Consider the following 22,090-nt stretch of genomic DNA (forward strand, 5'->3'; position numbering starts at 1 on the left):
GCTACAGGGGAACCCGCAACCGTATATGGAAAGGTCGCCGTAAAATTAAAAAAGAAAATAACTTTTATGTTCAGCTCCTGTTCTAGCATATCCTATTCCGGGCGAAAAATTTGTTTTGGATACAGATGCTAGCGCGCATGGTATTGGAGGTGTGCTATCCCAACAGATAGACGGCAAGGAGAAGGTCATCGGATATTTCAGCCGAACGTTGTCCAAGCCCGAAAAGAAGTACTGTGTAACGCGACGAGAGCTGCTAGCCGTCATAGAGAGTGTAAAACATTATCATAAATATTTGTATGGACAACACTTCTTGCTCAGGACTGATCACTCAGCTCTACGATGGTTGCTCCAATTCAAGAATCCGGAAGCTCAACTGGCACGTTGGATCGAGAGGCTCCAAAGCTATGATTTCAGTATCGAGCATAGAAAAGGTGGAAAACACGGTAACGCTGACGCTTTGTCACGTCGACCTTGCAGTATAGAATGCAAGCACTGCTCGAAAGCTGAACATAAGGAGGAGATTGTTGATATTCTGCTGTTACACATCGAATCTGGAGTGGACTGGCCAACAGAACAGCGTAAAGATCCCATTTTGAACAAAATTATTTCGGCAAAGGAAGAGAACAAGAAGCCTAGTAAGAAAGACATCGCAGCCGAAAGTCCACTTATGAAATCATACTGGGCTCAATGGGATAGTTTAGTTCTAGTCAATGGATCCCTGCAACGTAAATGGGAAAGCGAAGATGGCAAGAGCAGCCGAAATTTGATCATCGTTCCAGATTCCAAAATAAGAGACGTTTTGGCGGAGTTCCATAATGGTCCCAGTGGAGGTCATCTGGGAATAACCAAAACCGCCGATAAAGTGAAGCAACGATTCTACTGGGTTGGATGCCAGAAATCAATTGCTGAATGGGTAGCCAATTGCGAGAAGTGCATGAAGGCGAAAGGTCCAACAAGGAAAAGTCGAGGTCCTATGCAAGAGTATAGACCTGGAGCCCCGTTTGAAAGAATAGCAATGGACGTGGCAGGCCCTTTCCCAGTAAGTGATTCTGGAAACCGTTATGTCCTTGTGGTCATGGATTACTTCAGCAAATGGCCGGAGGTGTATGCAATTCCAAACCAAGAGGCAAAAACGATTGTGGATGTGGTCAACAAAAACTGGATATGTCGCTACGGTTTGCCGTCCGAGATTCACTCAGACCAGGGAAGAAATTTTGAATCGGCCATATTCAAAGAGATGTGTGAATCCCTTGGTATCAAGAAAACGAGGACTACGCCATTACATCCACAATCCGATGGCATGGTAGAAAGGTTTAATCGCACCCTGGAGGAACATCTTCGAAAAGTGGTGGACAACGGCCAGAGGGACTGGGACGAGCATATTCCAAAGTTTTTGCTGTCCTATAGATCTGCCATTCATGATTCCACCTCTCGAACACCGGCCAATGTTCTTTTCGGAACTGAGTTGAAGTTGCCTGGAGATCTGATGTTCGGCGCTAAACCTAATGAGCTCGCCATGGAAGAAAACAGAAACGACATCCCAAACACTTTCGGAGAAGTTCACGAATCAGTGCGCAACAAAATAAAAATGGTCAGCAACAGAATGAAGGGAAGATACGATCGTGCTGTAAATACTGAGGGCTTCCAAGAAGAAGAATTGGTTCTGCTATTTAACCCGCAACGAAAGAAAGGATTGTGTCCTAAACTGCAAACACAGTGGGAAGGCCCATACAAAGTCATCAAGAAGATCAATGATGTTGTATACCGGATTCAGAAGGACGACAGCCCTAGATCAAAGATGAAAGTTGTACATCTGGAAAGATTGGCTCCTTACGGAATAGGTTCTGTGCCTGTTCGGGACGAACAGGCTTAAGCGGGAGGCAGTGTTACGAATTTGATAATTATAGATATAAGTTTATTTAAATTAGTTTCCGTTAATTTAAAATTGTAACGATAAAATTTCGCTATCACTTGTTGGAATCATCTATTCATTTTCTAGTATTTCCTGAATTTCATTTATGTTCTTTTGTTTGCTTACCGTAATGTTAGTTCTTACTCTCTCTCATAGAATAGCAACCCCTTTGCTTTGTTATTCTGCATTCTCATTTCATTTCATCTCATTGTCTATTGTCATTATTGTTGTTGTTGTAGTAATGCGAGCATATATCTATGTGAGTGTGTATGTGTTTGGCAGCCACCAGATGAACAACTTAATGGTCGTAGATCCTTCTAGCATTGTCTAAGAATGTTCTAGCGTTGCCGGAATATTGTGTGCTACCAGAATGTTCTCGTATTGCCACACCGTCATATATAAAAGCGCTCGCATGCTGCTAACGAGTCAGTCTTAATTAAAGCGTCAAACGAATAACTTCAGTGTGAACGAATTGTAAAGTGTGAAGTCATAGTAAATAAATTGTAGATTGTCGTTATTTAAAAGAACTGTGTTTTAATTGTCGGGTAATTAAAAACGCCTAAATATAAAAACGTAACAATATGTTATAACTGTAAAAAAAGAGGGCACTATGCAAGATTGTGTTACAACAAACAGAACGAACACAATGAAAGAAGTACCAAACCAAGATTTGTGAAAAATGTATGCCAATCGGAGAACGAAGATTGTTATGAAGAGAGTGATTTGTTCATTGGAAGTTTAATATGCAGAAATGTGGAAAGAGAGAATAAAAACGGAAAGTTATACAAGCTTAAAACAGAAATTTCTACAGGATGGAATATATTTGTCTTCATAAGCAACATGAAAGTGGAATGTCAAGTTGACACGGGAGCTGATGAAATATAATGTCAAAGAAAACAGTTGAAAAACTTGGATTAAAAACTAAAGCAACAACGACCAGAATTTACACATTCAATGGAGAAGATGTACCGATAATTGGTAAAGTTGACATAAATTTTGTTTTTGAAAAGAAAACGTACACAAGTGTATTTTATATAGCGAATCTTGATTGTAAGAATATTATTGGATTAGAACTATCGGTTACAATGAATCTAGTTAGAATGGTGCATAGTTTAGATCAGGAGAATGTTTTAAAAAAATTTTCAGATATTTTTGATGGCTTAGGTTTGCTAAAAAATGAATGTAAATTAATGTTGAACCCTGATATAACACCTGTTGCTGACCCCCCAAGAAAAATACCGTTTTCATTACATAGAGCTTTAAAAATAGAATTGGAGAGAATGGTCAAATTAGGTGTAATATCAAAGGTTGAAAAACCCACTCCGTGGGTTAGTTCCATAGTATTAGTTTCAAAGCCAAATGGTCAGATTAGGATATGTCTTGATCCAAGAAATCTTAACAAGGCAATACTTAGACCACACTTTCCTTTTCCGAACATAGACGACTGTTAAGCTAAGTTACATGGTTCTAAATATTTCAGTTCTCTCGTTGCTAATAGCGGCTTTTGGATGGTTCCACTAGAGAAAGAATCGTCTGATTTGTGCACCTTCAACACTCCATTCGGTCGATATAAATTTTTACGCTTGCCTTTTGGCATTAATGCAGCGTCAGAAATTTTCCATGCTGAGATGGTAAAATTATTTGGGGATATCAGTGGTCTCTTGATTTATATAGATGACTTCTTAATATTTGCTAAGACGACTGAGGAACACGATAATATATTAAGAAAGGTTTTGGAACGGGCAAAGGAAGTTGGTCTGAAATTCAATAAAGAAAAATCTAAATTTTTCTTGACAAACATAAAATTCATAGGACATGTGTTTAGTAGTGAAGGGGTTAAAGTGGATAACGATAAAATAGAATCCATAATGAAAATAACACGACCGAAAAATGTAGCAGAACTTCAAAGATTCCTAGGGATGATTAATTATGTAGGGTCTTTCATTCAAAATTTAGCTTCTAAAAATCAGAGATTGCGACAGCTGTTAAGAAAGGATATTGATTGGCATTGGAATGAGGCTCTAGATAAGGAATTCGAAAATTTGAAATTAGAATTGACAAAAGGTTTTGACATATTTCGATCCGCAAAAGCAATTGATTCTGACGGTTGATGCATCACAGTATGCTGTTGGTGCTGCGATACTGCATGGGAAAAATCCCATAGCATACGCTTCTGCATCACTCACAGACTTTCAGGTAAACTATGCTCAAATTGAGAAAGAACTTTTTGCAATCTTGTTCGGAAGCACAAGATTTCATCAATATACATATGGATCGAAGATTCTGGTAGAAACAGATCACAAACCCCTAGTGTCTTTGTTTAAAAAGCCCTTATATAAAATACCACCAAGGCTACAAAGATTCATGTTACGACTGCAATGCTATGATTTAAACGTTATTTATAAGCCGGGAAGATATATGTTCATTGCGGATACTTTATCTAAGTGTCCTCTCCCGGACAATGCTTTAGTAGATGTAGATGATGATGTGGTTCTTCACTGTAATTTTCTAAGATCTCACATGGAGATTCCGTTCTCAAACGCAGATGAAATAAGGGAGCATGTAAAGTCGGATGTTGTAATTCAACAGGTAAAGGAATATATTGTAAACGGTTGGCCAGAATTCAGGAAATGTTGTAATCTAGAAGTTTGTCCTTTTTTTCAAAATTAAAGATCTTAATATTTTAGATGAACTTGTTTTGAAAGAAAATCATATAGTAATCCCGAAAAGTTTGCGTCCAAAAATACTGTCAGATATACATGAAGGACATATGGGTGTACAGAGATGTCAAAGTTTAGCTAGAAAGTCTCTATATTGGCCCGGAATGTATAATGATATATCAAATATGGTATCCAATTGTGAAACATGCTTGAAATATCATAATGCAAATCCGAGGCAGGAGATGATACCACATGAAATTTATGATGTTCCGTGGTTTAAAGTTGGCAGTGATATTTTCGAATATAATAAAAGAATGTTTATTATAGTTGTTGACTATTATTCAAAATATTTCGAAATAGAATTACTAACTAATGGATATTCGAGCGCAAACGTTATAGTCAAACTAAAGTCTATATTCGCCAGACATGGCATACCTCAAATTTTTGTTTCGGACAACGGGCCACCCTTTAATTCAAAGGAATTTTCATTATTTTGTTGTGACTGGGGTATAAAAAATATTACGTCAAGTCCTTATCTTCCTAGATCTAACGGGCTAGCGGAGAGATCTATACAGACAGTTAAGAAAATATTGCGGAAATGTGAGGAAAATAAAACTGATCCGTATATAGCTCTTTTGCATCTCAGAACTACTCCTAAGGGAAATATGCCTAGTCCGGCAGAATTGTTAATGTCAAGGAACTTAAGGACAAAATTGCCTTCAGTTGTAAGTAATCTGAAACCTAAACTAGTAGATGAGAAGGATTATAGAAAAGCTTTGAATAGGAGCATTTCTAAATATGCTGATCAATACAATAAAGGTACGAAAAAATTAAAGGAAAAGAAACTTCCAGGTGACAGCATTTTATTTAAAAAGACTCCGGACTCGTCATGGTCTCATGGGCAAATAGTTGAAGATCGTACGGAACCTAGATCATTTATTGTGAGGGATAGCGAAGGTGCACTATACAGAAGGAATGAACAGCACATTCTTTCTAGACCGAAACCCAATCCAAATGATTCACAAAATTATTTTATCAAAAATAAAATTTAAGAAAAAACTTCGGACGGGGAAAATGAAAGTCTAAGTAATAAAAATGAAAACAATTCAAATAATAGTATGGAAGAATACAATACAAATAATAGTAAGGACTATGTAACTAGGAGTGGAAGAACTGTTGTTGCACCAAGAAAGTTTAATTTTTGATCTTATATACATATATAAATAATAGTTTTTGTTTTAATTCATTGACTTCTGTAAAAAAAGGAAGATGTTGTATAATGTTAAGAAACATGAACCACCCAGTTAATATTTGTAACCCACAAATGTAATCTTAGACGTAAGTAACATGTACTTTGTGAATTGTAATAAATGAATTCATTCCAATAAACTACACTTACAATCCTTTCTTTAGCTTTCTTGCCCTTTTTATTAAATTCAGCTATGGCAGCTGCTTCATTTGGTGGGTCGCCGGTCAGAACTTCCATCAAATTTAACGAATCCAGATGTACTTTTACCCGGAACTGCCAATCGTCGAATCCATCTCCTTTAAACTGAGGGATTCCGTGTGTCTCCTTTGCGTCGCCCATAACCTCTTGTAATTGAAACACACAACGAATTTATCACAATACATATCAACAAATAAGAACAAAAAGAAAACAAACAACAAAATTTTAAATATCTTAAACATTATTAGTAAACACCTTTGCATTGATAATTCGATTTCTTTCCTTTTGGTGTCATAAAACAGCATTAAAATTTATTAACATGCGGGCAATTTGAAATACTGGATTTGAAGTACTGGACCGCGTGTTAGAATTGATTTCCAGCAGAAGGAATTCACAAAATATCCATTTTAAACTGATAATAGCATATGAATTAAACTGACGATGTGATGCACATTTTCATCCAGAAGTTGTTGATTTCAACAATTTGTTGTTTTTAACAATTTTAATTGGTTGCACTTGTAATGTTTCTGGAAACTTTTTCTTGTCGATAAGCCACTCATTTTCCATTGGTCAGCTTCTTAATGTTTGCAAGAATGTAGCATCCAAAGATTTTAGTTTTCTGCAAAGAGATTTAAATTTAGTGACTTCTCTAAAGTGTTGATTTAATTTTTCATACTGACGTACCAATTATTATAAAATTTTTGAAACAGTTCCAGTTAATTGTCCACCATCTTTTCATCGGTCAGCTTTTTAATGTTTTCAAGAACGTAGAATCCATAATTTTAGTTTTCTGCAAAGAGATATACATTTAGTGACTTCCTTAAAGTTTTATTTCATTTTTTATTTTCACTTACCTATTGTTATAAACTATTTGGTTATTTGTCTAAAATTTTCCATTTTTTTTTATTTCTTGCAATTGACCACGAACTTCGTTGCACAAATAAGTATTGAAAACCACATGGTTTTTTTGTTGCATTTTAGGGTAGTGTTTTGTCATATTATCTTCTCATATTATCTTCAACACCTTTTCAAAGATTTCGTCAACATTTTGGCAAATTGGAAGTAATTCGCAAACAATTTGAAGATGTATTGAAGATGAGCTATTTCAAGTCAAGTTGAATTTATGTTGAAAATTATATTTACCCTCAAACTGAAAAGTTGTTGCATTTGAAAAACACTCATCCTGTGTTTATTGGGAATCCTCGGAATGCGTCGTGCAGACTATAAGTTTATCCGGACGACAGTGGTCGTGTCGAACATATCCCATATTTTGGCCACAATATAAGTTAAGTCCGAAGGCATAATCGATACTGCTGCATTTTTATGGGATCCATAACTAGTCTTGGGCAAAATCGTTCACCGTAGTGATTCGGACTCTTCGTTCCTTTTGTACAAAGGAACTAGTTCCTTCAAATTGTTCCTCTTCGTTCCGCCTTTTTATATCACTGTCATCTACTAAAGACATACATGACATTGTTTGTTTATTTTGTGAAACGAAATTCGTGGACAATTGAAAGATACGAAAAATATGGAAAATTGAGTGAAATTACTTCAAATAGTAATATAGTAGGTAAAAAAATGAACGAAATGGAAAATATAAGGAAGTAACAAAACTCAGAAAACCAAACTATTTGACTGGGTCTTTGGATTTTATAATAGGGCTGTTTTCTTTTAGCACTGGATGCAACATTTGTATGGACTATCCAGAACATCGTTGCCCTGGTGTTCTATCCAGAACAACTCATCAGTGCAAGTCGCGCCGATGTTGCCAGATTGTATTTTGATAAAGTGACGCTTCTTTAGCAATTTATTGTGACTAATTTATCGAAAAACTTGAATTCAAAGTGGTACAGTGTCATAAATAATCGCAGCAGTAAATATTTATTACTATTTGAGCGTTTCATACATTAAAAATACAAGATTTCACTTCTTTTCTGTGATTGTTTTTAAACAGCTGATGACAGTGTTGCATATTTTTTGACATGTCCTGGTTAAACGAGTACTCTGTTTTCTTTCAGTCCTTCGCGGCTTAGGGTATCCAGTGCTAAAAGAAAACAGCGCTAATATTATACTCTGTGTAAAATTATTCACAGCAAGAAATTAAAAGATTTTTTTTGGTGTTTTGTGAAGGGCCTGAGATGGAACTAATGATTCTATTAAATAGCAGCATATCGATCAATGACTTAATGAATTGTCAAATAGCTGCAGTCAAACAAAAGTCAAGAAATCAAACTGCGATACGCGGAACTATGGAGCCTAAATTGAAAATAAAAATAAATGACAAAAGGAACGATGAGAGCGAAAGAGATGGAACTAGTGACAATCGTTCCTTTTAGTGAACCTTTCATTGGAACTAGTTCGTTCCAGAACGACACAAGACTATCCATAACACATTTACCGATTATTTAGTCATCAACGAATTGTCTTATCGATTTGACACTATGTTTCTAATAGATCTTACAGTGTGTCCAATAAGTATATATGTATAATAATAAAACTTTGTTGAGTCTTCTTTGATTTTTTTTTGACATTTGAATACTCTTAACGAATAGTAACATGAATACTTAGAACTATTGTTGTCTTGTTCTAACCCTGCCAGCATTTCAAAGTTCCATTCCACCCTCATCGCTACCACAGACTCGTAAATGACACTACAACAATCGCCAACTGTGATGGGGAAGCGTATCAAAACGTACAAAATTTACATGAAAGTATTTTGTGAAACGCCAAGCGCAACTAGCTTATCATAATTTATTAAAATATAAAAAGGAATATGAAATGGTGAAAGCAAAGTTATTACGCTTAAAATTGTGAAAGGTATATTGCTGAACAAATTGCGAATTTCCAAATGGAGTAAAGTGATAGTTTTTCAGATATTTTTCCAGCACGCTGTCTCCATCAGGACTAAACACTGATAGGAGCCTCAGCCGAATATAGCAGAATTGCAACTATAAGGCCGGTACTCTGTTCAGTTTTCGCGTTGCAACTCCATACAAAACCAAAAAATGCGAAAAACTAGCGAAATTTTTTCCATTTGTGGTACTTTGTTTTTTTTTTTTGAGTTAAAAATGTGACGGCCACCATAGGACATATGAAATACATTTCGTACAATTTTACCATTCGTATGATTTATTGTACAACTTGTAAATGTTTAAAGTATTTCATTGGCTACTAGAGAGTTTCTTGCATGTCTCATATTCGGCGAAGTTTCTTAGCGCAACACGCCTATATTAAGGCTGATTCGCCATTTCACTTTATTGACTGTTGCCATCATCATGCTTTGATAGGAAGGTTTCGGTGGAATTACCCTATACCTTACCAGACATCACGTCTAAAAATACCATTGTGTATACATGAGTGCCATCTATTGGTTAGAATGGCAACGCACATATCATACTTGGGTGTATAGAAAGGGGAGTAGCGAATGCAGAGTTGTGATGAAAAAAGAGAGTTGTGGAGACTGACCTTACACAAAGTCGTGAGACAGGCTTAGCACAACTTATTGCAACTCACGCTTGTCATTAGTGAAGTTGAAGTCAAAGCCAGTGTGTGCAAATAAGGTACTCCCATATAGGAGTTGAATTGACGTTTCGGTAAAGTTTGTTTCGGTAAAGTTTTAGAAAGTATAAAATACTCCGAACGAGATTATAGTGTTCTTTGTTTCGAATATAGATATTGTTGGCGACAGTACTACAGCAATTTATTGGATTTGTGAAACTATTGCTCATTTTGTAAAATACACCTCGGGTAAGAAAAATGAACAAAGTGCGCCAGCACAAATGTTACATTTTTTTCATATCTAATTTGTTGTATGTGGTATATTGGGGATTGTAGGATTTCTGTCAAGACGTTTGGGATTTGGAAACCCGATGAAGGTACTGGTCTCATCAATTGGAAATTCATCTGTGATTTGGCTAATGACAATTTGGGACATATCATCCCTAGAGACACGAGAAATCCCGAGGTTAATAACCTCTACTACACGGAAACAATGTTAAGTGAGTAGAAACATTACAACATGCAGCAACAATATTCATATGAGCAAATTCATTAAAAATTTACCGCTCAAAATTAATAAATTATCGAAAAAAAGAGAACGTAAATTTTGCATAAACTTTCTTACGTAACTTGAAATTCACGTGGCTTCACTATTTTTACTTCGCCATTTTGTAAAACGGAACAGAAAAAAAGAAAAATCAGTAAATCTTCAAAATTTATTTAAAACAATTAAAAATGATTCAATTAAATTAAAAAAAATAAAAGAAAGAAAAACTCTTAAAAATGCAAACAGTAAAAAGTAAATTTAATTTTTTGAAAAAATATTTGAAATCTCATTTAATAAAATAAATACTGAAATCAAAAAAGGCAAATTTTTGAAAACAGTTTGAAAGCTTACATTATTAAATTATGTACAAAAAGCTAAAAAGGCAAATCATTGAGAAAATATTTGAAATATTATTATTCAAATAAAAACATTTTATGAAAGAAAACAAAACAGAAACAAAACAAACACGATTATGTAAAAAGCATGCAAATTTAAAAATTATTTGAAAAAATATAACAAAAAAAAAGAAAGAGAAAAAAGCTCATATGAAAACTTGTAATCTATAAAAATCATTTTTTGTACTCAAATAATAATAACATCCAAATTCATTTTCAATATTTTGTAAAATAAAAATAAGTTTAGTGAAATAAAAAGTATAACGAATGATTTTGATGACATAAAAACTTGATGCAATTTGGATTTTATTATTATCATTCCATTATTATTTTTTGTTGTATTATTACATATTTCCATATCTAAATAATATCTAGAAATAAGTTTATATACAAATTTATTCATACAAATTTTCACGAAACCCATTATAATGAATTCGAACCAATATATTGAAATGTGAATCGATTTTTGAAATTAAAATGTGCTGAGTTTTTAATTAAAGAATTGAGGATGTAGCTGGTTTGTAAGAGAAGAAGAAGTTTTATAAGAACGTTTAAAGAGTGTCCGTCCGTCTCTCTGTTATGAAAATTCAAATTTCTACTTCTCCATCGTTAAGAAAATTAAAAGATAAATTATTATCAACACCAGGTACTTATTTTTAAATGGATGGATAATAACGGATCGAACCCCACATTTCCGGCGAGCTACAGCCGCAGCTTAAATTCATAGTGCCACCGTTAATACCACAAACCTTGTCCATCACAAAAAACTGACGTTTATAGCATGGTGTCATTTGCAATGTGAATTAAGAAATAATTTTTTTATATTTCTGATTGATTTTCGTTGATCTTTCTATTTTATTTTTAAGCAATACTTATCATAGTTTCGGCTATAGGTCGATTAAAAAACATAGGATTGATGTTTTTATTTAAGTTTTATTTCCAATATTTCGGTTGACTTGGTCAAAACCGTTTTCAAGGCTGAAGTGAAACAAAAAACAGAAATTTTCAAATTTAATTACAAAAATCACGAACAAACAGAACCAAACAATAAATTATTTAACTACTATTACTATTTACATTTATTGTGGTGTGCACAGCTTCACACTCTGTTTTACACTGAAACTAAATTTCTCTTATGTTTTTGTATTGTATGTCTATATATTCGAGCACAGTTCTCAATGTCTTTCTTGTAGTTCATTCTCTCGTCAGGTGCAGTGTTGATAATGTGCAGCATTTCAAGAGTAAATCTGCGTCTGTAGTTGTTTTCGTGGTCTAGAATTTTTACGTCTTCTAAGTTTGGCTCAAGTCAGGTCACAGTCAGCGCACAGTGGGCCGCAAGCGCTGTTTTTTGCTCCATGGGTTTTTCAGTGGCTCTAATATCCGATTTGTGAGAAGATAATCTAGTTTTCAGTTTTGTCATTGTAGTACCAATATATGTCTTTTTACATAAATTAGATTTGTCACCTTTACATTTAATCTTATAAATTACATTGCTTTTATCGTCATTTTTGATTTTAGTTTTACTAAATAATCCATTTACTGTTTTCGTAATTTTTAACGCGAGCTGATATTTCTTTTTGTCGTACAAAGTAGACTTGCACAGTCTTTCCGAAAAGCCAGATATATATGACACTGGCTTGTAAATTTTAAGTTCTTTTTCGGTATCTCCATCTTTGTTGTCAATCTGCTTTGATTTTACTTTATATATTAGATTTTGAATTGTCCTTAATGGGAAATCATTATTGGTCAGTATTCTTTTGATTTTCTCTCCATTTTCGAAATGAAAACTAGGATCACTAATGTTGAATACTCTCCTGATGAAGTTCGTCGCAGTATTGATTATGATACGTTTTCTATGATTTGAATAAAAGTTAAGTAGACGTCCCGAAGCTGTTGGTTTTTAGTACCAATATAATTTAAGTTGATTGCCTTGTCCGTGTATTATTGCGTCAAGATATGGCAATTTTTGATCCTCTTCCTCTTCTTTCGTGAATTGAATTGGTCGGTTGTAAGAGTTTAAAGCTTTTAGTGTTTCTTCGACGTCTCATCTTTTTATTATCGCGAATATGTCATCTACATACTTAGTTATTATACATGGTTTAGTTATCTTATCAAATACGTCGTCCAAAAGTTCCTCCATAATTATGTCCGCTATAATTGGTGAAGCGGGGGATCCCATGGGCATGTCTTTTAGTTGTTCATAAACCTTGTCCTCAAATTTGAAATATCTTGTATCCTTAATGCAAAATTTTACTAAATCTATGAATACGTCCTTAGGTACTTTTGTGTTAGTTGTCAATCTTCGTCCATTTTCTTTCAATCGTCTGAATCGCCAAGTTTATGGGAATACTTGGAAACAGGGATACAACGTCAAAGGAGATTAAAATTTCGTCATCTTGTATCAACAGATTGTTCACTTTGGTCTTAAAGGCTATCGAGTCTTTCACATTGTATTTCGAATCTTCCGAAATATTTTTTAATATGTTTACTATGTATTTACATAAATTATACGATGGCGAGGTCATTGACGAGCAAATAGGTCGTAATGGTGTGCCCTCCTTGTGTATTTTTGGTAGTCCATAAATCCTTGGCGCTATTGCGGTCCTACTGGTCAATTTGTTTTTCTCCTGTGCACTAATAATTTTAAGGTTAAATAGTTTATCCACTAATTTATTATTCTTTGTCTGAAGTCTCGAAGTTGGATCCACTTTTAATCGCTTATACGTACACATATCGTGTACAATCTCCTTCATCTTTAAATCGTTGTCCATTTTGTTCATTGCCACTGTTTTCCCCCCCTTTGTCAGCACTTAGAATCAGAATGTCGTCATTGTCCTTTAAATATTTTCGTGTTTGTACCACTGTGTTTTTTATATATATATGTCTCTCATGCTCAGATTTGGTTTACGCAAATGGTCATCTATTAATGCTGTAAGCTTAGTTCTCGCCATCTCCTGTTCCTCTCTGCTCTCTATCGTCTGTATACAATCCTCTCCTTCTGCAATAGCTTGTAATAGTGGAAATTGTGTGTTGGTATGAGGGAGAGCGTGTTTGGGGCCTAGTACGTGTTTGGGGCCATTGTACCTCTCTCGGTATATCTTTCTCTGTCTTATTCACAAACCAATCGTTGTTAATGTTAAGTTGCTTATTGTGTTGTTGTTTGAGTACTTGTAACTTTTTGATGTGTGTGTCTTTGTTCTTTTGAACTCTGCTGTTGTATAGAATGCTTTCACTCTCCAAGTATAGATTGAGATCATCTTGTGTGAGAAGCTCAACTAATTGAGTTTGCGCGCAATCATTGTTTTGTTGATTTTCGTGTATTTGTTTGTGTTTATACTCAATCAAAAGTTTTAAGAGTTTCATATGGAAATTATACGTGTGCTTTTGTAATGTTTTTGTCAATATTTGGCGGGATAATTTTGTTTTTGTCTGTTTTGAAAATGGTATATGTGTGTTTGGTGGCATTTCTAATGAAATTTGGTATGATACCTGCTCGTTTGCATTTTATCAGAAATGTTACAGAAGATTTTAGATTTGCACTATGCTTTAGGGTTTTTGAGTATCGTTTGGCAGCATTATATGTGTGATGATTGTATTTCTTTTTGATATTTGTGTAAATTGTCATGATGGAATAATTGATACGGCGTGCCTCCCGTTTATTTCTATTTCTGATTGATTATCGTTGACCTTCTTATTTTATTTTTAAGCAATACTTATCATAGCTTCGCCTATAGGTCGATTAAAAAATATAGGATTGATGTTTTTATTTAAGTTTTATTTCCAATATTTCGGTTGACTTCGTCAAAACCGTTTTCAAGGCTGAAGTGAAACAAAAAACAGAAATTTTCAAATTTAATTACAAAAATCACGAACAAACAGAACCAAACAATAAATTATTTAACTACTAGTACTATTTACATTAATTCTGGTGTGCACAGCTTCACACTCTGTTTTACACTGAATCTAAATTTCTCTTATGTTTTTGTATTGTATGTCTATATATTCGAGCACAGTTCTCAATGTCTTTCTTGTAGTTCATTCTCTCGTCAGGTGGAGTGTTGATAATGTGCAGCATTTCAAGAGTAAATCTGCGTCTGTAGTTGTTTTCGTGGTCTAAAATTTTTACGTCTTCTAAGTTTGGCTTGTGACCTGTCAGCGCACAGTGGGCCACAAGCGCAGTTTTATGCCCCATGGGTTTTTCAGCGGCTTTAATATCCGATTTGTGAGAAGATAATCTAGTTTTCAGTTTTCTCATTGTAGTACCAATATATGTCTTTTTACATAAATTAGATTTTTCACCTTTACATTTAATCTTATAATTTACATTGCTTTTGTCGTCATTTTTGATTTTAGTTTAAGTTTTACTAAATAATCCATTTACTGTTTTCGTAATTTTTAACGCGAGCTGATATTCCTTTTTGTCGTACAAATTAGACTTGCACAGTCTTTCCGAAAAGCCAGATATATATGTCACTGGCTTGTAAATTTTAAGTTCTTTTTCGGTATTTCCATCCTTGTTGTTAATCTGCTTTGATTTTACTTTATATATTAGATTTTGAATTGTCCTTGATGGGACATCATTATTGATCAGTATTCTTTTGATTTTCTCTCCATTTTCGAAATGAAAACTAGGATCACTAATGTTGAATACTCTCCTGGTGAAGTTCGTCGTCCCATTAAGGACAATTCAAAATCTAATATATAAAGTAAAATCAAAGCAGATTAACAACAAAAACAGTAAATGGATTATTTAGTAAAACTTAAACTAAAATCAAAAATGACGATAAAAGCAATGTAAATTATAAGATTAAATGTAAAGGTGACAAATCTAATTTATTTAAAAAGACATATATTGGTACTACAATGAGATAACTGAAAACTAGATTATCTTCTCACAAATTGGATATTAAAGCCACTGAAAAACCCATGGAGCATAAAACTGCGCTTGCGGCCCACTGTGCGCTGACAGGTCACAAGCCAAACTTAGAAGACGCAAAAATTCTAGACCACGAAAACAACTACAGACGCAGATTTACTCTTGAAATGCTGCACATTATCAACACTGCACCTGACGAGAGAATGAACTACAAGAAAGACATTGAGAACTGTGCTCGAATATATAGACATACAATACAAAAACATAAGAGAAATTTAGTTTCAGTGTAAAACAGAGTGTGAAGCTGTGCACACCACAATAAATGTAAATAGTAATAGTAGTTAAATAATTTATTGTTTGGTTCTGTTTGTTCGTGATTTTTGTAATTAAATTTGAAAATTTCTGTTTTTTGTTTCACTTCAGCCTTGAAAACGGTTTTGACCAAGTCAACCGAAATATTGGAAATAAAACTTAAATAAAAACATCAATACTATGTTTTTTAATCGACCTATAGCCGAAACTATGATAAGTATTGCTTAAAAATAATTTATTAAAACTATTTGTGTGGGTTTAAAACGAAAACACGGATAATATTTTTGTTCCGAAAATATATAAAGGATCAAAGGAGTAGCAGATCAATTGCCAAAGGAAATACAAAATGTTAATTTTGTAATAGCAAGCAGCAACCACAGACACACACATATGTATATTTGAATATGAATTATGTATGTATGAATAAATATAAATAAAATATTGGTTGATATAGTGAAGCTTATTTGTTAGATTTGTATTGTATTTTTTCAATAACAAACCCATTTCCTAAAATAAATAATTGCACATTCTTCTTCTTTTTTCAAATAAAGGGCTAGGAGTGTGTCCTGCCAGCATTTCAAAGTTCCATTTCATCCTCTTCGGATGAATTTCTCAACCGTCGAACTGATCGGACGTGTTTTTTAATAGCGGATTATTTCATAGTAATAGGTACCTATTACGAATTTCACGTGTTGTGGAAAACTAAACCACCATGCAGCGAAATTCAAAGTCATCCACTGGGTTGCTAACTTCAGGGCCCAGTGGACGGGTATCGACTGAAGTTATCAATTTGGGCAGTGACCAAGACTCAGGCCCAATTAGTTGACCTGTAGGCGGGTCGACAGGTGGCGACACTTTGAAAAGTCGAACCATTTCTAAGGTAACGACATTAAAAGGGGGTAATCCCTCACGAAAGAGATTCAAAGAACGCAGAAATGCTTTGTTTATCCTAAAGAAATTAGGATCTGTCGACCCAAGCTAAACGGGATCAAAGATCGTTTGCCTCAGTTGCAAAAGACAGCCTTGTTATGTCTATCATTAATAAAGGACCATTGGACGGTATGGTTCCAAAGCAAAAATAGGGGGAAATTGAGAACGCGATGTCTGGTGTCTACTCAGAGGTGCGAAAAAAAAATCCCGGACCAAGTCCTCGACGGCAAGATGCTGGATGGTATGTACCACTGGGGATGAGAATAAAGTATGATAAAAAATTTGGACCGATCCGCCCATTGCCACGCCCACTTTCAAATGAAGTGCGTATTTCAACCCCAGGAACCGCCTAGGCTCTGCAATTTTGTACACATACCACTGGGGATGAGAATAAAGTATGATCAGCCCGACCGATCCGGCCACTGCCACGCCCACTTTCTTATGGAGGATGTATCTCAACCACTTTTATCATAAACCAAATTAAATATATCAATATGTAGTAACATTGGAAACTGAAAATCTTCAATGACTATTAATCAAGTTCCTTAATCTAATTTGTCCATAAAAGTTAGAATAATGATTGTAAATTAAAATATCATGTATTTGGAAGTTAATTGTCTGTTTCAGTGTCAGGCTAACATGAAAAATAATTAGAACGAATGCTCACTGTTACTCCATCTTGATCACTACCAGAGAACTGCAACCGGTGGCTTTTTTTCGTATTGCAATCATACCCACAAAATATCGGTGGCAGTGAGTAAGACACCAATTACCATGCGATCTTTTACATTGATACAAATGCGAGAATAAAAACACCAATAGTATATAACAATGTCCGTATGCAGTGTCTTGCAATCTTAAACCAATCGACATCGTAACAATGCTCGGTAAACAAAAAACGAGGTTGGCACTTAAGTGTGATTGCACTCAACAACAACAATTACTAGCAGTTGGCATTAGCTCAAGGGAATTGTGAGAGTGCCAAATAAGAGAATACCAAACTGCTGAGATATGGGTAACCAATTTGTGTGATTGCTTTACTACGGTGTTTTCGAGAGACCAACACTCATACTAACAAACACCGACAGTCGTCGGTTGCATTGGATATTGGTGGTTGAACATTTTTTTACCAATTGATGTTTTAAGATTGCAAATGTTGGTGTTTACTAAATACACTGGTCGGTTGCGGTAGATCGCAGCCGTTCTCTGATCACTACCTTAGAGTGTATATGATTTCAGAAATTTTAGTTCAATTCAATCTCTTACACTCTCATTTTATACCATTATTTCTGCAACACTATATAGATATGCGAACATATTCATTACAAAATGTCCAGATTTTGCCAACCCTGTATGTGTTTGTAGAAAAAAATTTTTGTGTTCCCAGTCCAAAAATAACATTTTGTTCTTGAAACATGTTTGAAGTGATCATATTACTTCTGTACGTGTCACTACCTTAATACTCTTCTATATGTAAGTCTATATTTAAATATTAGCTTTACGATTTAGCAAATTTTCTAACGGAACCTGTGTCGACGAATCATTTACAGTAAGACACCCAGAACGACATTTTATTTTATATTCCTAGTATTATTGATATGGTAGATATTGCAGATTTACCCACATTTCTCATTCGTTGCCATTGTTTTGTCCAGATGTTTCTACCAAACAAAGTAACGCTACTTCATTCTATTTCCCAGCACAATTAATTTACTTTTTTTCTTCAAGTTGTCATGGTAGACTTCTCTCTTGACCATAATTAACAGGTTGGCTGATAAGTCCCCTGTCTAACAAAGAAAAACAATTTTTTTTGTCAAAATTCGTTTTTATTATTCAACGTAGTTCCCTTTAAGAGAGATACAACGATTATAACGACCTTCCAATTTTTGGATACCATTTTGGTAGTACTCCTTCGGTGTTGCCTCAAAATAGGCCTCAGTTTCGGCGATCACCTCTTCATTGCAGCCAAATTTTTTCCCTGGGAGCCACCGTGGTGCAATGGTTAGCATGCCCGCCTTGCATACACAAGGTCGTGGGTTCGATTCCTGCTTCGACCGAACACCAAAAAGTTGTTCAGCGGTGGATTATCCCACCTCAGTAATGCTGGTGACATTTCTGAGGGTTTCAAAGCTTCTCTAAGTGGTTTCACTGCAATGTGGAACGCCGTTCGGACTCGGCTATAAAAAGGAGGACCCTTGTCATTGAGCTTAACATGGAATCGGGCAGCACTCAGTGATAAGAGAGAAGTTCACCAATGTGGTATCACAATGGACTGAATAGTCTAAGTGAGCCTGATACATCGGGCTGCCACATAACCTAACCCAACCTAACCTAACCTTCCCTGCGAGCATCTTTTTCTGAGAACAAGAAAAATCGCTGGGGCCAGATCTGGAGAATACAGTGAGTGGGGAAGCAATTCGAAGCCCAATTCATGAATTTTTGCCATCGTTCTCAATGACTTGTGGCACGGTGCGTTGTCTTGGTGGAACAACACTTTTTTCTTCTTCATATGGGGCCGTTTTTCCGCGATTTCGACCTGCAAACGCTCCAATAACGCCATATAATAGTCACTGTTGATAGTTTTTCCCTTCTCAAGATAATCGATAAAAATTATTCCATGCGCATCCCAAAAAACAGAGGCCATTACTTTGCCAGCGGACTTTTGGGTCTTTCTACGCTTCGGAGACGGTTCACCGGTCGCTGCAGGAGTGTAGTGATGGAGTCATGTTTCAGCCCTTGTCACATATTGACGGAAAAACTCGGGTGTATTATGAGTTAACAGCTGCAAACATCGCTCAGAATCATCAACACGTTGTTGTTTTTGGTCAAATGTGAGCTCGCGCGGCACCCACTTTGCACAGAGCTTCCGCATATCCAAATATTGATGAATGATATGACCAACACGTTCCTTTGACATCTTTAAGGCCTCTGCTATCTCGATCAACTTCATTTTACGGTCATTCAAAATCATTTTGTGGATCTTTTTGATGTTTTCGTCGGTAACCACCTCTTTCGGGCGTCCACTGCGTTCACCGTCCTCCGTGCTCATTCACCGTCCTCCGTGCTCATTCGACGCTTGAATTTTGCATACCAATCAATTATTGTTGATTTCCCTAGGGCAGAGTCCGGAAACTCATTATCAAGCCAAGTTTTTGCTTCCACCGTATTTTTTCCCTTCAGAAAAAAGTATTTTATCAAAACACGAAATTCCTTTTTTCCATTTTTTTTTTTACAATAACAAATGTTGCTTCACAAAAGACGCTCTATCTCACAAACTAATTGACTTACAGACGTCAAATTTTGACACTAATCATTTGATGTTTGGTACTATATAAAAATAATATGCATTTAATACTAGCGACGCCATCTATGTGTCAGACCGGGGACTTATCAGCCAACCTGTTATAATGGGGTACCTTCATTAGCACTTATAAGCAGACAAATGTATGTTTGCAAGAAAGACAACATCTCAACCTTCCTAACGCAGTACAAAACTTTACCAATACGTTCCAATATAGTAAGTTCTACTCCAGACAACATGGGACATACATTATATTTAGCAAAAAAAAAAAATATGCTTTTTTCAAACACTTTTCTTAAATAGCCAAACAATATTTACAATCGCTGTTAATTTTTACTACAAGTACATACCTTGACTTAAATTTTACATTTTAAATTAAGTCTCTAACTTTAAAAACTTTTTTTTTACCAGCAAAATCCTTAAAGCACCTTGCTAAACTAGGAATTCAAGAAAAAAATCCAAATCCAGCCAAACGGGTTGCCATATTGTTTTACCATTTTGAATTTGTTTTTGGTAATGTGTTGTCAACTTTTTCGTACCACCAAATATTTAATTTTCACAAGTTCAAAAATTGATTTTATGCGTGAGATTTCGGTCATTTGGCCCAATGTGTCCGATTGGAAGGTTGGTCGTTTGGATGAGGTGGATGGACCAAGACGACATGCGGTGTTTATATTGAACATTGAGTCGCTGCCACATCTAGCCCAGACCCAAGGACGTGTAAGTTATGGCTTTCATGACATCCATATGAAGGTATACAAAAGCGATCAGCCAAAGGATTCCGAAATGAACAAGCCTCCGGTAGAGTTAGAAGAAGAACAATCTTGCGAAGCCGAAGGAGACATAAAAACTGCCGACATTGACGAACATCGTATGCGGGAAGTCCCTACAGGCTCAAACCTCACCAAAGCTGAACCGCGGGTTGTAGCGAGAGTCACTGTGATCTGTGAAGAGGAAGCCCTTGATGACTCAATTGAAGCGGCTGATGTGACGGTGGTTGAAAATTTTGATGGTTCTACGGTTCCTCCAGATAAATCTTCACCATTGTAAGGACACTTGTGCTGCCTTAAAAGTTCTCCTGATGAAAGGTGACATAGATATAGTTCTTATTCAAGAACCATACATATATAAGAACAAGATCTGTGAATTAAGCACTCCGGGTTTCAAACTTTTGCATAATACCGGTAACGATATAAATCGAGCATGTATTTATAATTGCTAAAAACGAACTAAACATGTTTCTGCTTCCTTCATTGAGCAATGCAGACACTGTCGTAGCTAGTCTAGAGATATCCAAATACAAATACTGGATATCTTCGGTCTACATGGGACATGATGGGGAGATGCCTCCATGTGTCATTTAGATCTTAGTTAAGGAGTCACTAAAAACAAAGACAAAACTCATTATGGGATGCGATGCACATGCACATTATAGTATTTGGGGAAGTAGTGATACTAATGCAAGCGGAGAGTCGCTAATAGAGTTTATTTTGCGTACTAACCTGGTAGTGTGCAATAAGGAAGATGCACCAACCTTCGTCACCAAAAACAGGCAAGCGGTGTTGGACGTCACATTGGCCTCTCCGGAACTGAATGATAAGATATCTGAGTGGCAAGTTTTGAGGGAACATAGCTTCTCAAATCATCGCTACATCAGTTTCAGATTGGCTGTTCGTACTTCAAAGACCATATTTCCGCCAAATGTTAGGAAAGCTGATTGGAAGAAGTATAGGGAATCGTTCGATATGATGATACCAGAAATACCAGAGACAAATATGAGCACTGTGCAAGATATCGAACATGCAGTGAAGAGGATTACTAAGTCCTTTAACATCTCACTGAAAGCTGCATGCCCTAGAGAGAAGCGAAGGGGGAAAAATCGACCACCATGGTGGTCTAGGGAGTTAGTAATATGAGGAGACCCTGCAGGCAGCTCTTTAACAAAGCAAAGTCCACCAGAGCTCCTGAGGATTGGAACGCTTACAAGAAGAATCTGAGAAAGGCTTAGCATAACTCTTGGAATGATTACTGCAGCAGTATTGAGAAAACGTCCGAGGCTTCCAGACTACGTAAGGTACTAGCATCCACTAACTCCGCTCCAAGTTTCATTAAAACATCGGAGGGCAATTGGACAATGTCCAGTGGGGAGACGCTGGAGGTACTATTGGACACACATTTTTCTGGAAATCAGACGGATGAACCATGTTCTGGC

The 22,090-nt window shown here is 35.6% G+C and overlaps 1 protein-coding gene and 1 long non-coding RNA gene across 2 annotated transcripts; both read right to left on the minus strand.

Annotated features, from left to right (window-relative positions):
* Positions 1 to 6,449: 6,449 nt before the first annotated feature.
* Positions 6,450 to 7,306, minus strand: LOC142236097 (uncharacterized). The gene is made up of 3 exons (XR_012721902.1): positions 6,874 to 7,306; positions 6,704 to 6,809; positions 6,450 to 6,638 (listed from the first exon to the last, which is right to left on the minus strand). It is a non-coding gene; the product is annotated as an uncharacterized LOC142236097 (long non-coding RNA).
* Positions 7,307 to 12,747: 5,441 nt separating this feature from the next.
* LOC142235515 (uncharacterized) lies at positions 12,748 to 13,230 on the minus strand. The gene has a single exon (XM_075306766.1). It carries the CDS (start codon positions 13,228 to 13,230, stop codon positions 12,748 to 12,750), a length of 483 nt encoding a protein of 160 aa, XP_075162881.1.
* Positions 13,231 to 22,090: the final 8,860 nt, after the last annotated feature.

Source organism: Haematobia irritans, chromosome 4, assembly GCF_050003625.1.
Source record: "Haematobia irritans isolate KBUSLIRL chromosome 4, ASM5000362v1, whole genome shotgun sequence".
Classification (NCBI taxonomy): domain Eukaryota; kingdom Metazoa; phylum Arthropoda; class Insecta; order Diptera; family Muscidae; genus Haematobia; species Haematobia irritans.